Genomic DNA, 16228 nt, shown 5'->3' with positions numbered 1-16228 from the left:
TTCTTTTCCAAAGAGCTACTATTTAAATATACACGAATGAACACTTATGAAAATGGTTTTTTTTTTTTTGGTTTTTCCTATACTTGCCCTTTATTTTTTCTCATTCGCACTCTCAGCTATTCTTTTCTTTATTCAGTTTTTCTTTATTTAAAAAAATCTTGATCCTGATTTTTAAAAAATACTAACATTTAGGATTATCTGACATCTGTGCATGAATATAAATGCACGTATTATAAATATATAAACTTGTATTCTCTTAACTATGGATACAAATGTGCATGCTTGTAGGTGTTTGTGTCTGTGTATACATATATGAAGACCTTAAGTGAATTAAAATGTAAAGCAGCACAGGTAAAATTGTTTGGAGTAACATGTGAAGCTAATAGGAAAGTGAAAATTGAGTCATATATTTCCTTTTTATCCATGTATGACCAGTCTTTAGCTGATACAAATTCAACCAGGTCAGTAGGACTAATCCAGGGCACATCTGCTGAGTATTAGACTCTTTAATGAGTCTGAATGCTCTGTGTATTTGTAGGTGTACTATGAGAAGTATTAGACAGTTATAAAGAGCTAACTAAACCAGAAGGAAATCAAGGATATGGGTAAAAAATGTAGTCTCTGGCAGTACTAGAGACATTGTCAGCAAAGGGACAATGTACCTTCAGTAGTTTATATGAGTCCATGGTCTTGGGTTAAGTACTGCTGTGACTAGAATGTTCTCCAGTGGCAGTTTACTGTGGGTTAAAAGCCAGGCTTTGAAGAGCATTGTAAGTGGAGAGCATAACTCTAACCATCATAAACTCTAACCACCCTCTCTTGGTTTATTTCTTCTTTAAAATTGTAGGCATCGAATAGGATTCAAGAATCCAAAAATCAGTATAGTCACATTATGCAAGAAAGAGAAACCTTGCTGATAAAAATGAGTGCTTTGGAGCAAGACAAAGCTAGGCTGCAGAGATTAGAAGAGGAGCTGAACCGTTTGAAAGTTGCCTTGGAATCAGAATCTCGTTTGAAGCAACGTCTGGAGAGTGAGAAGCAGCAAATACTGAATGATCTCAATCAGTGGAAGAGCCAGCACTCCCGGACAGAGGAATCCATAAGGAAGATCCAGTGTGAGAGAGAGAAGAGTGAGAGAGAGAAGAACACCCTGAGGACTGAGATTGAAAGGCTGCAGATGGAGATCAAGCGGATTGAGGAGAGATACCGGTGCAGACTAGAAGAGACCGCTGTTAAAAACCAGTCAGAGTTGGAGTCTGAGCGTCTCAGAATGCAGAGAGAGATTGAGAAACTCAAGCAACGCCCATATGGGTCCCACAGATCTACACAGACTGAGGAAGACTTCTGTATTGATGCCTCCAAGTTGGTGTTCTGTGGGTTGCGGAAGAAGATTACAGCAATGCAGCTGTATGAGTGTCAACTGATAGACAAACTCACGCTGGATAAACTGCTGAAGGGACAGAGGTCAGTGGAGGAAGTTGCGGCTGACATTGAACCCTACCTCAAAGGGGCAGGCGCTATTGCAGGGGTGTCTCTTTCTCCCAGACAGAAGTATTCTTTTGTTGAGGCCAAGCGGAATCAGCTGCTCACAGCAGAAAACGCAGTCCTGCTCTTAGAAGCCCAGGCAGCAACAGGGGGTGTGATAGACCCGCACCGAAATGAGATGTTAACTGTGGACAGTGCTATTGCCAGAGATCTGATCGACTTTGATGACAGAGAGCAAATCTATACAGCAGAAAAGGCTATTACAGGATTTAAAGATCCTTTCTCGGGCAAGACTGTGCCAGTGTCTGAAGCCATCAAGAAAAATTTGGTTGATAGAGAAACCGGGATTCGTCTGCTTGAAGCCCAGCTGGCTGTAGGAGGGATTGTTGATCCTGTCAACAGTGTTTTCCTACCCAAAGATATAGCTTTATCTCGTGGCTTGATTGACAAAGACCTGTACAGGATGCTAAACAACTGCCAAGGCACTACAAAGAACTTCATTGATCCCACCACCAAAAAGGCAGTCACTTACATGCAGCTGAAGGAAAAATGTAGAATTGAACCACACACTGGTCTGCTCCTTCTCCCAGTGCAGAAGAGGAGTATGTCATTCCAAGGGATCAGGCAGCCTGTCTCAGCTGATGCACTGCTCGAGGCTGGAATTATTAAGGAATCAACAAGGAATGACTTGGAAAGAGGTGCAATCACAGTGGAAGAAGTGAGTGAGAGAATTATTGATTTCCTTCAGGGCTCTAGCTGTATTGCAGGTATCTACAACGAGGCTACTAAAGAGAAACTTGGCATTTACCAGGCTATGAAAATAGGTTTGGTTAGACCAGGGACAGCCCTTGAACTCCTAGAAGCCCAGGCAGCCACAGGGTTCATAGTGGATCCTGTCAGCAATGTGAGACTGCCCGTTGAGGAAGCTTACAAAAGAGGCCTTGTTGGAATTGAATTCAAAGAGAAACTTCTCTCTGCTGAAAGAGCTGTCACTGGCTACAAAGACCCGGAAACTGGAAACATCATTTCTCTGTTTCAAGCAATGAACAAAGAGCTCATAGAGAGAGGCCATGGCATTCGTTTGCTGGAGGCCCAGATTGCTACCGGAGGAATCATTGACCCCAAAGAGAGCTACCGCTTGCCAGTGGAGACGGCCTACAAGCGTGGTTACTTCAATGAAGAGCTCAACCAGATCCTTAGTGATCCAAGTGATGACACTAAAGGGTTCTTTGACCCCAACACAGAGGAGAACTTGACCTACTTGCAGCTGAAAGAAAGATGCATAAAGGATGAAGCAACAGGGCTCTGCCTTCTGCCCCTGAGAGAGAAGAAGAAAGTGGTGCACACCTCGCAGAAGAACACCCTTAGGAAGCGCCGGGTTGTCATTGTAGATCCAGAAACAAACAGGGAAATGTCTGTTCAGGAGGCATACAGCAAAGGCCTCATAGATTATGACACCTATACAGAACTAGCTGAACAAGAGTGTGAATGGGAAGAAATAACTATTACAGGATCAGATGGTAGCAGTAGAGTAGTCCTTGTTGACAGAAAAACAGGTAGTCAGTATGACATTCAAGATGCTATTGATAAAGGTCTGGTTGAGAGGAAGTTTTTTGACCAGTACCGTTCTGGCAGCTTAAGTCTGACACAGTTTGCAGACATGATTTCCTGCCGTAATGGCACTGATGAGGTGTTTCGGCATGAGTCAGTGACCCGGTCTCCCACAGTGCTGAGTGTCAGGAGTTCTTCGTCGCTGATCAGGAGCGGCTCTTTCTCAGAGACCCCAGAAGAGTGCAGTCCTATTGCAGCCATATTTGACACAGAAAACCTGGAGAAAATCTCCATTTCAGAAGCTATACAGAGGGGCATCGTGGATAGCATCACCGGGCAACGGTTACTTGAAGCCCAGGCCTGCACAGGGGGCATAATATGCCCTACCACAGGCCAGAGGCTTTCACTGCAGGAAGCCACCAGTCAAGGCATCATTGATCAGGATATGGCCACACGACTCAAACCAGCCCAGAAGGCTTTCATAGGGTTTGAAGGCATAAAGGGTGGGCGCAAAAGGATGTCAGCGGCTGAGGCAGTGAAGGAAAAATGGTTGCCTTATGAGGCTGGGCAGCGGTTCCTTGAATTCCAGTACCTCACTGGAGGTCTTGTAGACCCAGAAGTGCGTGGAAGAATAACTACTGAAGAAGCCATTAGGAATGGATTGATTGATGGTCGTGCTTCCCAGAAATTGCAAGACACAAACAGCTATCCCAAAATTCTGACCTGCCCCAAGACCAAACTGAAAATATCCTACAAAGATGCAATGAATCGATCAATGGTGGAAGACATCACTGGGCTTAAACTCTTGGAAGCAGCCTCCGTTTCATCTAAAGGCATATCCAGTCCCTACAATGTCTCCTCAGCACCTGGCTCTCGCTCTGGCTCGCGCTCTGGCTCGCGTTCAGGCTCACGCAGTGGGTCTAGGAGGGGAAGTTTTGATGCGTCAGCATGCTCTTCATATTCTTACTCGTATTCAGCCTTCAGCAGTGGGTCTATTGGGCGCTAATAACAAGTGAGGGGATGCGTCTGCATTTGAATATTATTTAGCTGTACTTTCCTAAAAGAAACCCAACAAAAACCAGCACCAAAGTAAGCGAAAGCAAAACACTTCAGTCTTTCCTGTGTGTGTTCAGCTTCTTTTCTGACAAAGCTGTAAAATGCTTGAAAAATTCTGAAATATAGATTAAGGGCTGCAAAAAAATTGTCTTTGTGAATTTTTAGTTTCGGTTCCCATTTCCTTTTAGTGTTTGGATTTTAATTGGTTTCTGTATATTTTAAATACTCTGTCATGTACCTTCTGTTATCTCTGTCAACCCATAAGCTGATGACTGAGGCTTGGAAGTCTTGCAGTAGTTAATTTTTTTCCACATAGACTTTTTTCAATTTGCTATTAAAAAAATATTAACAATATGGACAGAAAATGCGTTTAATATTGGTTTAGAATCTATATTATAAACATGAAAAGCTCTGTCTTCCAGATGCTCTACTTCTCTAGGGTTGGTCAGCCATTTTCTTAAGTATAACTTGGTGGATATAAAGGGCTATTGTTAGGCTGGGCTTTTGTTTTACTGTTACCCATATATATTTTCTACTGTTTTGCTTGATTTCCATGTAACGGGAGAGAAAAAAAGGTAGATCTAACTGCACCATGTGAGCTATTATGGGCAATAAACTTTTGAAGTTTTAAAGTATTTGTTGCGTGCTTATTAAATTTAGCGATAGACATTCTTTGAGGTACAAATTAAAGAACCATTTAAGAAAGTAGCAAATACTAGCTTCGTTATAAAAAAAGTATACAGGCACATTATTTTTTGTGATGCTGATCCATCATTTTTATGATGAATTCTGCATTTTCAGTAAGAAAATGAAGATAGCAGTAGTAATGGAAACTATGCCCCTAGAAGCAGAAAGCCTGTTTACTCAGTTTGTTACAGACTTGTTGGTGACCCAGCCCATTGTCTTTGCAGCTACAAGGGTCTGAGTCAGATTCGCCAGTACAGGAGTGTAACTTTGGACATTGAGCAGAACAAAGAGTGTTGGCTCTTAGCCAGCCAGTATGGTGGCAAAGGAGGATCTTTCAAAACATGAACACTTGCCTGCTGTAGTCTTCTCACCTCTCCTCCTGGCTCCTGAAAGCCTAGGTTGAGAAAATAGGAAGAGTATTTCAGAGTCTGCATGACGCCTTGGTGTTCTCATTTCTACGTATGCTGTCGGTGGCCTGCTGACTTCTTTTGTCTGAGCTGAGAAAGCTCCCAAGATAAGAAACCAGAGCAGGACTAAAAGACCACAGGATTGGAGCACGCAAAAGTGGTTTGAAGCCACTTCAGCCACCATGAACATTCCTTAGCCAGAGCAGAAGTGATTTGTATACGTCAACATTGGGCCACTTGCCACGCAGTGCAGACACCTGTGGATGAGCACTCTGTTCTTAGCAGGGTGATAATGTGCAATAATTTAGTGTGGTTTAGACAGTTGCTAGTAGAGAGCTTTAAATGACAAAACTATTAGTATAATTTACCCGTAGTTGAAATAAATTCTTCCTGTAAGTAGTTGGAAGCATGTACCTGCCTTTAGCCAGGTACTGTGTAGGGATTCCAGCTGTCTGAATTTCATCACTTGCTACAGAGAGAAGCTGATACGTATAAATGCTAGTCACTGTAAATGACAGTGCCTAATTTTTGTAGCATGTTCCTTTTCTGCAGTAAGGAATAGCATGGGTTTTGATACTGCTGTCTCTGGCTAAAGTGTACCTTCTATCCTGGAAAACATTCCCAGTGTTCTCTGAACCTGAGAGCTGTGTATAAAATCTCTATCATACATAAAATACTCTCAGTTACTCAACTAAGAAATTAAATTGACTACTAGTGCAAGTCAGTGGTAGAGACCTCTACAGAAAGTAGGTGAGAAAGTGCATCCCACCTCCTAGGAAGCTGCACAGCATCGACGGTTGCTCTCTGTAGCTGAAGTTCATCAGCTATACTGTGGAGGAAGACCCAGTGTCTGAATGGTTTTCTGACTGCTAGGGAGAAACACCCTCTGAAAAAAAACCCAAAAAAAAGAGAAATAATAGCACTGCTTTATTTGATCCCAGACCGCTTCTGCGGCTAACAATGATCAGGAAATTCCTGGGCTCTACAGTAAAACTGAAGCTGGTCATTACTGAAGGAAAGTCTGCTCTTGGGTTTGCATGCCCCTGTAATTTGCACGGCCTGAGAATTCCCGCACACTTTGCAGCAGAACTGCCAAGAGACTGAGCATCTGGTTTTGCACAAGGCATTCCTGGCATCTCTGTTAGGTTGTGTAAAGCTCCATCTTTACTAATTATCTTTCTTACAGCTCAGCCACCCTTTTGTGCTGTCGTAGTGGCCTAAATGTAAGATAATCTCCCAGAAATGCTAATGACACTGCTTTCTCCTTGCAGATGCTCCAGCTGTAGATGCTAGTGTGGCATTAGTGCTGTTTGGTGCAGGAGACCCAGGTGCCCAGGGCAGCTGAGCCAGAGTAGGCAGCAGGTGGGGCAGGATGCTGCTAACATGGGGTGGGTGCTAAAGAGAGAATATATAAGGTGCTGAGGAAGGAGCTTAGGAAGAATCTCTGCTTCACAAAGCTCAGGTTTGGCAATTGCCATCCTGTGGGGAGCTCAGCCAGCAGAGAGGCATGGCAGTTGAGCCAACCCAGAGGAGCAGGGTGTTGTGGAGCCAAGGAGACCAGGTTTGTGGCAGTGCCCAGTGTTTCTAAGCTAGGAAATGCCTGGGCTTTTTAGAGCAGGTAGGTTGTGGTTTGCTATGGTGTGATGTGGTGGGGGAGCAGGGGTGAGAGTGGGGCTGCTGCTGTGGGTTTGGGACAGGGTGTTCACAGGCTCTGTAACCCTTTTACACCAAAGGTGAAATGAATTCTGCTCATGCATTTTGAAAGAAAGTCTGGCAGCTTCAGGTGATCTCTGCTGCTGAGACAGTAACTCCTTCGGACTGAAAAGCCAGAATAAGCTTGTTGATCCAGCCTGTGGCTGTGAGCACTTCCTTGTGCAGGAGGAGTGCTTGGGCGCGGTGTACCCATCAGTGGCCTTGAGTTTGCAGTCAGTCCTGGGAATTTGCTGTCTCCTGCTTCCTGTCTCTGCCTTGGGGTAGGTAGTGCTCACCCTGTTCAATGGCAAATAAGTGCCTATGATGCTGACTTATGCTGGAGAGGGTTCAGTCATAAGCAGTGTCAACTCCATAGAGAACTGAGCTTTGCTCTGAACAGCACTGGAGTTTATTTCATAGACTGAGTTAATGCTCTTAATGTGAATTTGCTGTCCTTCAGCTTCAGGCTGGGAAATGGCTGTTCTTAGGACCCAAAGTGTGTAAGGCACCATATGGTTTGCACAATGCAGTAGTGCTTAAGCCAGAGTTTTGTTTGTCTTATTCTATTTGAGATTCAGAGCAGCCCTGTGGGAAAGGACCTGGGGGTATTAGTCGATGGGAAACTTCATATGAGGCGGCTTCAGTGTGCTCTCGCAGCCCAGAAAGCCAATGGTATCCTGGGCCGCACCAAAAGGAGCGTGACCAGCAGGTCGAAGGGGGTGATACTCCTTGTGAGACCTCGCCTGGAGTATTGTGTGCAGTTCTGGTGTCCTCAACATAAAAAGGACATGGAACTGCTGGAACAAGTCCAGAGGAGGGCCACGAGGATGATCAGGGGACTGGAGCACCTCCTGTATGAAGAGAGGCTGAGAAAGTTGGGGCTGTTCAGCCTGGAGAAGAGAAGGCTGCGTGGGGACCTCATAGCAGCCTTCCAGTATCTGAAGGGGGCCTATAGGGATGCTGGGGAGGGACTGCTCATTAGGGGCTGTAGTGACAGGACAAGGGGTGATGGGTTAAAACTTAAACAGGGGAAGCTTAAATTGGATATAAGGAAGAAGCTCTTTCCTGTGAGGGTGGTGAGACACTGGAATGGGCTGCCCAGGGAAGCTGTGAATGCTGCATCCCTGGCAGTGTTCAAGGCCAGGTTGGATGAAGCCTTGGGTGACATCGTTTAGTGTGAGGTGTCCCTGCCCATGGCAGGGGGGATTGGAACTAGATGTTCTTAAGGTCCTTTCCAACCCTAACTATTCTATGATTCTATTTGGAAATGTGCACATTAATTACTAATCTAGACTTACAATTATGGAAGAGGGGTGCTATTATAGAATAGCAAGTATATGCCTTACTGTAAAATTGAATTATTATTAAGTTATAAGTATTCATGTGGTGAGTAGGTTTAGTTGGTGTTTTTGGGGGGGTTGGGTGGGGTTTTTTAATAATAAAAATCTGTAGGAGTCATTTACTTTGAAGCTTCTGTGAGCCTTGGCTGTTCTGAGATGCAGAGAATTCACTTGTCATGTGTAAATCTCGCAGAATAATGCTGTACTTGGGGGAAAAATGGTTTTTATATGCCCAAATAATATGAGACTAATTCCTGGTCCCCTTAAGGCAGGCTGTGCGTAGGTTCTCTTCTTCTTTCTGACCTGTGCTTGATGGTTATGCATTAAAGCGAAGGTGGTTTGAGGTTAACTTTAATTTTTTTTCCCTCACAGTTGCATTGCATGCACAGTTGGTACATATTGAATTGTATAATAAAGGAAAAACAATATTTGGAGCTCCATTCATTATCTCTCGGAGCCAGTTTCGGCTTTAATAGTCTGTCGGCAATATATTTTATGGTAGCGTTGATCCAGTGGGAGGCTCCATTAGGAAAGCTGAACATCTACCTGTTAATGCATCAGACGTTTAAGAACCTGATCCACCTGTACACTCATGTTCTGCTGGCAGGTTGGGTATGTACATAACACAGTTGTTTGCTTCACACAATCCAGGTGCACTTAGTGAACCAGTGCTGGATGCTCAGGGTGGCCACTGTCTGGGTGGGATGGGTTTTACCTGCCTGCCTGTCTTGGGCAGTCATAGGATACCCAGAAGACCCTCAAAAGGAAAAATGAGTCTGTATAAAGAAAATACACTGAAAGAGTGGACTCCTCGCTATGTACCACCAGGTTACCTGCTCATGCTGCTTTGACCAGGAGTGACTCCATGAGAAGTGGCAGAATGTACCAGTGTAAAATGTGATGAGGATCTGAGTCCAGCACATGCTTTGGAGGAAAAACCAAAACAGTGACACAAGCAAATGGTGGTGATCAGGATGTTAATGGGAACTGAGCAGTAAAGCACCGGGGAGGAACATGCCTTAAGTTCTTTAGCCTGTATGGCTCCCTCCTCATGCAAATGGACTAGAGGGTCCTCATAGCTTATTTAGCATATGGCAGATGCTTAAATGAGGGTGGCTGAGTTACCTGGCACTGAAAAGGCTGCTGGGAGACAATGCAGCTTTCTCTCCCTTTCCTTCAATGTACCAACAGACCCGCTTGTACTGCTTCTCTCACCCAGGCCCTGGGGACACATCCTGTTACCTGCCTGCGTGGTGGCAACTATCAAACAAACTCAGTTTCTCACAGAGGTCAAATGAGTGTTGTGATTCCAACAAGGTGAAAACAGTAAATGTGTAAGAGCTGCTGCTACTGATATCTGATTATAAATAAGCCCTTTACTATATAAAAAGCTTTTCTCTTGTAGGATGTTGCATTTAATGACTGAATCAAGAATAAATAGAATAAAACTTCAGTAAGAGGTGCTTGTCACTCAACATTTCCATTACCTCCAAGACCTTGGCCTCCATCAAAGCTAGGAAGAAGTCTGCACACATGCCCTTCTACCCTTTACAGCTTTTGTCCCCTGCATGATAAAATAGGAGGAGAAGAGTGTGTGGCCACTGTGCAACTCTGCTTTATGAACTGAATTTAGAGGCTTTTGGATTCCTATCTGGTTTCCCAGCTGCTCCCTTTACTCCAGGAAATCCCAAAGGTTCTCCAGGGCCAGGCTCACCATTAAGTCCAAGCAGAGCAGGTTTTCCTTTCTTAAAATGTTACAGATTTTATTTTTATTTTTCATTTTAATTTAAATTAGGCCAAGAGTAATGTGTTTATTTTCATAGGAGGGAAAAAAAATGAAACAAAGAATGAAGTATTGGAAAGTTATTTTATAAGCAACCAAGGATAGAACTGGGATAGTGCTTGGTTTCTTGGCTGAGCTAAGGAGCTTAAGAACATAATCCAGGGCTTAATTTTCGTATGGTTTTATTTTTAAAGCTTTATAATTGAATTTAGTTCAATTTTAAAATGTTGCCATAAACATTTGCATTTAGGAAGGGTGGGAGGAATGCACTTGTCTATAGCCTGGGAACTTCAGAATCTCCATTTCTTTCAGGTTGCTATTAGAGCTTCTAGATTCAATAAGAAACATGCTATACCCATTGCAAGCTCCTGGTGGGGAATGATTGAAGAAGAGAGGTTGCAAAGTCTTCTCTAGCAGTTACAGCCTCCCCTTACCACTGGCTCTCCTAGGTGGTATGTGCAAGCTCTGGTCCCATCTGATACCCAGTTTCACAACAATACACTGGACACTGACCTGGTGCATGATGCAGAAGTGAGAGTACTTGCTATGTCATTTCGTAGTACGCTAAACTTAGTATGTGGGGCATCAGCACAAACTATTGCTGTTCTGGTTTGAGTTCTGATTGCTTCGACTGAGCTGTCATTGGAACCATGACTGTGTTTTAGTGTATGCTGCATTATGCTGGCACGGCTCTCGCCTTTTTCTCAGGTGGCCTTGCCATCCTGGGAGGAACTAGCTAGCATCCCTTTGGTAGGGGGACAGGCATCGGCACATATGTATCGGATACCAGCTATGTACTTGCATTTTCTGACCTTTGACTGTGCTCAGAAAGTTGGAACCTAGTGGGAAAACATAGGCTTAAACATGACCAAAATATTGATTGTAGCTGAATGTGCCCCAAAAGGGTTCTTAATAAATCAGTTTGAATGTATGATACACCATTCATGGGTCAGTCTGTGCATTGCTCTGTTTGGCCCACCGTACATGAAGAACAGATGCTGATTATCACACTTGGGCAAGACAGTAGAGAAAGGTTTTTTTTATTAGACCTATGCCACAGTTGTGTGAGGGGAGGGGGAACTGGCTGTTGCTGCCTTGTATTTGTTCACAGCTGGTTTAATGCAAAGAATGATGAATAACCAGTGTCAAAAAGCTGGCAAACAGCTGTTCTTCTTGCTTGTGCTAACTGTTGGTAACCATGCATGGGAGAGGTGTGTCCTCCAGCTTCTCTCTAGACTGCTGTCTTTCCTGCTTGGGCTTTGAAGCAGCCTGGAAACGGCATTTGAAGCAGTAACAAAAATTAAATCACTGCTTCATATTTTACCAGCACATGGACAGGCACACACTGCCATGTACGTATTTGTACTGCATTGGGTCCTAAAGCTGGAACACAAGTTCCAGCACTGGAGAAGTAGATTGTGCTGTGCAGGACAGTAAAGCCTGCTCTTCCTTGGTCATCCTTAACTTTGCTTGCCAAGGCAGTTGAAAATATTTAGGAGCATTCGCATCTGGAAAAGGGCAGTTAATGATACTAGACTTGAAGCACACTATGCAGTTAAGACGAACCTTACGAGATTTTAAGCTGGACTTATCATGGCTTGTAGAACTTTTATTTGGTGGGGCTTTCTTTTAGTTCTGGAGGAACAATAAAATCTCTCTCCAGCTCATTTTTACAGCAACCTGGCTAGCAGGAAAGGAGAAGGCAGCAGCAATTGCCAAGGATATTATTGGATTACATGGCAAGCCTCTTGGTGTAATAATAGTAAAAATTAGGCTCTAGGAATCATCTGGAGTTCTTTAGCCACTCAGATTTTGGCAGGGCTTTTAACTGTAAAATCAGTCATGTACTGTTGGAAGGTAGAGCCCTGGAAGATGCTACTTTCTGCTGTCATTTTGTTGCTCCAGTTGCTGTAACTGGTAAAACTGATTTTTTTTTTTCATGCACTAGCCACACTGCATTGTCTTTTGGTCCCAGGTTTCCTGTCTTGCTCCTGGCCCTGTGATCCCCAAAGGATCCCGAGGAAACAGGGAAATCTGTCAGGGTATGCTCTTCATGCCTGAAAGCTGGCTTTGCTCAGCATTTTGAAGTGACCCCTAACTCACGTGCTTTTCTGGACTGCCATCCACTCCTCAGATCCACATATCCTTCATCACCCTGGAGATAACAAAGCACTCCAATTAAAGCTCCCCATCTTGCTCGGTATTTTCCAGTGTTATGGACGATCTTTTTGCTTTTGTTTGTGTGTCTGAGTTTAATGCTCTCCAATAACCTGCTTTGATACCGCTGGACAGTCACTTTCAACACAGAACAGGAACGTCTTCAAAGCTGGAAGTTTACACATCATGATCCGCTCGCATGCTTTTAGTTAGCCATCTTCAGGCACCAGGGAATAACTTTGATTTTAGGCCAACAGAACAACGTATGGAACAGTTTGTTCCTTTCCACTCTCCAGCTCAAGCCCCCCCCCCACCCCCCCAAGAGAAAAAATCCCATTAGCCTTTCAGTAAATGAGGGAAACGGCATTTTTCTGCACACTGTTGTGCAGTGAAGCCAAAACATTGCAGCTAAGTCCTTCCAGGAGTAGGAATATGGTGCTGTTTCACTGAAGGGATGATGGCAATTTTCAAAAAGGGAAAAAAATGGGTAAAATACTTTTATTATGGATTCCTGAAAATCACTTTTTAAAAATTACACTTGCTTTTTCAGAAATTTCTGGCACCATTGATATCAATGGTATTGGACCAAACTCAAAATAGGTATTGTTTTATATTATATGCTCCAGTCTCTCCCATATCTCTGGCATAACCTTAGGTAAAGCACAATTAAAGGAATGGTGTTGTAATTATGTTGCCTGAAGCTTTGCGTGGTACGCAGTGTACAGCATCAAAAAGATAGTGATCCTTTGAATAACAAGCATCAGAAAATCACCATTTATAAGCTTTTATCAGTCTTCCATCTCAGAATGGCTGTTTTGCAAAGACTACAGTCGGGACTAATCACCCTGTATAGTAATAATTTCCTTAATTTTTACAGTAATGAATAAAATCTCCTCCAGGCTGCAGTGTGTCTGTCTACCATGTAGCTACGTATTTGAATCCTGTCTTTTGGCTGGGGAAGCATGATTGCCCAAGTGCTTTGTGCCCTTCTTTAAATAGCTTGTGCAGAAGTAGCAACCTGAAAGATCAGACAGCTTGTGATAGTCTTTTCAGCTAGGTCTGCTGAAAGCCAACAAATCCTTCCTTTTGCCTGATTTTTGCAGTCTTCACGGTCCTTGAGTGCTCAGTCTTGCTGGAGTCAGGAGGGCTCATTCTAGGGAAAGGTAGTGAGCAGCAGCAGTGACTTAGTCCCTGTAAAGACTTTTTTGTTACAGTGGTGGGGGCTAGGGTGTATAGAGTGTGTCTGTGCCTCTTGGGAGCACCACCACTGGGGTAAGCCCTGCCTCATTGCTTGGGACCCTACTGGTTTCGTTAATGAGTGCTCGAATAAGCACACACCAAAGCAAATAGTAGTTCTGTATGTAGTAGGGCTATAGCATCTAAGTCTGCTGTGACTTAGTTCTTCAAGATTTCTGTGAACTTATTTGGCCATTAATGCAGGAAGTATTTGTATATTCAGGATGCCCATTTTCAGCATTGATGGTTGCAAAACACATGGTTTGTCCTGCTGTTAAGACTCACTGTCTTTCCAGGTAGACAGTTGGGTCCGTTAGCACCAGGAAAGCCCTGTGACAAAGGCTGGAGAGATGTTACTCCAACACAGTTGTTTATTCCTCACAAAGTTATACCTGCAGTCCTTTAGCCTCCACATCCAAGCTACTGTGAATTCACTACAAGTTCTTTGCCATGATGAGTTCCTAAACTGACACCAGATTTAACATGATAAAGGAACAGGGCAAGTTCAGTTCAGACTGGGCTTCAGTGCTTCTCTCCTTGTCCTGTGTCACTCTAGTTTCATCTGAAGCCAAGTGCCAGTCAGTAACACCAAGTGTAGCAAAACTGGTGTCTGGTGCTTTCAAAACTTCATCAAACTGCAGAACATAGGAAATAGGGAAAGTGGTGCTGTGTGCACCTCTAGGGATCTGGGTCCCTCCCACTGCAAGGACTACCTCAGGTTAGCCACCCCTAGGGAAAGGGCTGGAACAGCCAGACCTGGACAGTGCAGACAGCATGCCACATCTGGAGAGCTGCTGTATGGAATAAACTCTGCTGCTTTAGGAGGCCTTCCAGTGCAGTGTGCATTACCTATGTTCCTAGGCTTGGACATCGACTTGAAAATCCAGCCTGCTTCTGTCCATGCTCAGTGATGTTCAGAAATAATTTACAATTCTTGCCACATGAAGTCCCTGGCTTCTGCTGACTTTTAAGCCACACCTAAAGAGAATGTCTAGGAACTGTGTTGGGCTCCAATGGCTGTTTTAGCCAGTCCATGGGCAGTGATGCTTCTCAGCGCACAGAATCAGTGGGGTTGGTAAACCTGAAGAATGTATCATTTGCATGGAGGAAAAGACAGTGATGTTTGAACTGCATCTTAAGGGTACCTTTTGGCAATGTTGTCATTATTAAATGTTTTCTTGCAGTGAAATGTACTATTGAGAATACTCAGGTTTTTTGGACCTCTCTTTCTTGTAAAGGCAGCAACAAGATCAGGTCTCATAAATGCATACTATTAGGCTGACATTTCATACTTTCTAGCACAGGAGCAACCATCTCCCTTGCTCTCATTAATATCATGCTAGAATGCAAAACCAGCTATTACTTTTGGGTTTGTGTGAGCAGTGTGATTACAATGATTCTTACCTAGCTGTTTCCAACAAACAATGAAAAAATGCAAGGTATTAATTGTGCATTTTGTTTTCTTTTGGTTTCAATACACTCTATGGACTTAGCAAAGTAGGATCTCCCTGTGATGGAGAATTCAGACAGTTAAAACCAGACACATTGAATCAATTGTTTCTTCATTTCTCAGCCTCATAATACACGTGGTTAAATGTTACTCCTTACTGAGTACAAAAATGTCAGTGAGCTACCAGAGCCCTGCACTGCTTGGCTTCAACACAACTAACAGAAGACAGTCTTGGACTGGGAAACACCACAATCTAAATATAGAACAGGAATTTGCAAGTGAACAAGACAGGTAAACAAGGGTGATACAGTTATGTACTAATTAAATAAGTGAAGCTTAGTGTTAAAGGCAATACATGAAGCAATGTAAAATATTGGCTTCCCCAATTTAAGAGCCAACTCAACCTGTTTCTTCAGAAAACCCAACAGTTATTCATGTGGGGTTTATTAATTAATTGATTAATTAATTTGTAATTAAAAGTAAGAGGTTTCAAACCCATGTACTGGGTGGTAAAACAGCTCTCTTTTTGGAACCACATAAACCCAAAGCTATTGAAGTCCTGCTAGCTGATTTGCCTAATCCCTGGTACTTGGCATCTGATAGTGAAAAAAAGATAATATTTGATGAAGGGAACAAAAGAACACAGCAACTGGTGCATGTTTTGAAATTACAGTGGTTGTAGTTATGTGTGATGTGTAAGTTTTTTGATCATTTACCGTAGTTCCTGAGTAGCTTTCAGAGTTTACTGTATCTGAGCCAACCTGTCAACTCTAAAGCAAGTACTGATTGTTAACTCTGGAGCAGGGACGTCACAGATCGGAGGAAATAATTTTCAAGCTGTCGTTCTGGTAGCGTGAGTAGTCCTGAAAGACAGAGAAAGGATGAAAGTGCTTCTGTAGAATCACAGAATCTTTAGGATATAGAATAGTTAGGGTTGGAAAGGACCTTAAGATCATCAAGTTCCAACCCCCTGCCATGGGCAGGGACACCTCACACTAAGCCATGCCACCCAAGGCTTCGTCCAACCTGGTCTTGAACACTGCCAGGGATGCAGCATTCACAGCTTCCCTGGGCAGCCCATTCCAGTGCCTCACCACCCTAACAGGAAAGAACTTCTTCCTTATATCCAATCTAAACTTCCCCTATGTAAGCTTTAACCCGTTACCCCTTGTCCTGTCACTACAGTCCCTAATGAACAGTCCCTCCCCAGCATCCCTATAGGCCCCCTTCAGATACTGGAAGGCTGCTATGAGGTCTCCATGCAACCTTCTCTTCTCCAGGCTGAACAGCCCCAACTTTCTCAAACTGTCTTCATACAGTATATATAGAAGGTATATATACAACACTTGGTGCCCAGTGGTGATATGCTCTACAGTAACTCATC

General features: G+C 43.6%; 1 protein-coding gene across 2 annotated transcripts in view; it reads left to right on the top strand.

Annotated features, from left to right (window-relative positions):
• The window catches only part of DSP (desmoplakin), a 37856-nt gene extending 33132 nt beyond the window's left edge, over window positions 1-4724 (top strand). For both annotated transcript variants that reach the window (XM_065667395.1, XM_065667394.1), the window contains exon 24: window positions 848-4724. In XM_065667395.1, the coding sequence (XP_065523467.1) occupies window positions 848-4042 (3195 nt within the window). In that variant the 3' untranslated portion in view covers window positions 4043-4724. The remainder of the gene's footprint in view (window positions 1-847) is intronic.
• The last annotated feature ends 11504 nt before the right edge of the window (window positions 4725-16228 follow it).

The sequence above is a fragment of the Lathamus discolor genome, chromosome 2 (assembly GCF_037157495.1).
Source record: "Lathamus discolor isolate bLatDis1 chromosome 2, bLatDis1.hap1, whole genome shotgun sequence".
Taxonomy (NCBI): Eukaryota; Metazoa; Chordata; class Aves; order Psittaciformes; family Psittacidae; genus Lathamus; species Lathamus discolor.
This window is presented reverse-complemented; position numbering and strand designations above follow the sequence as displayed.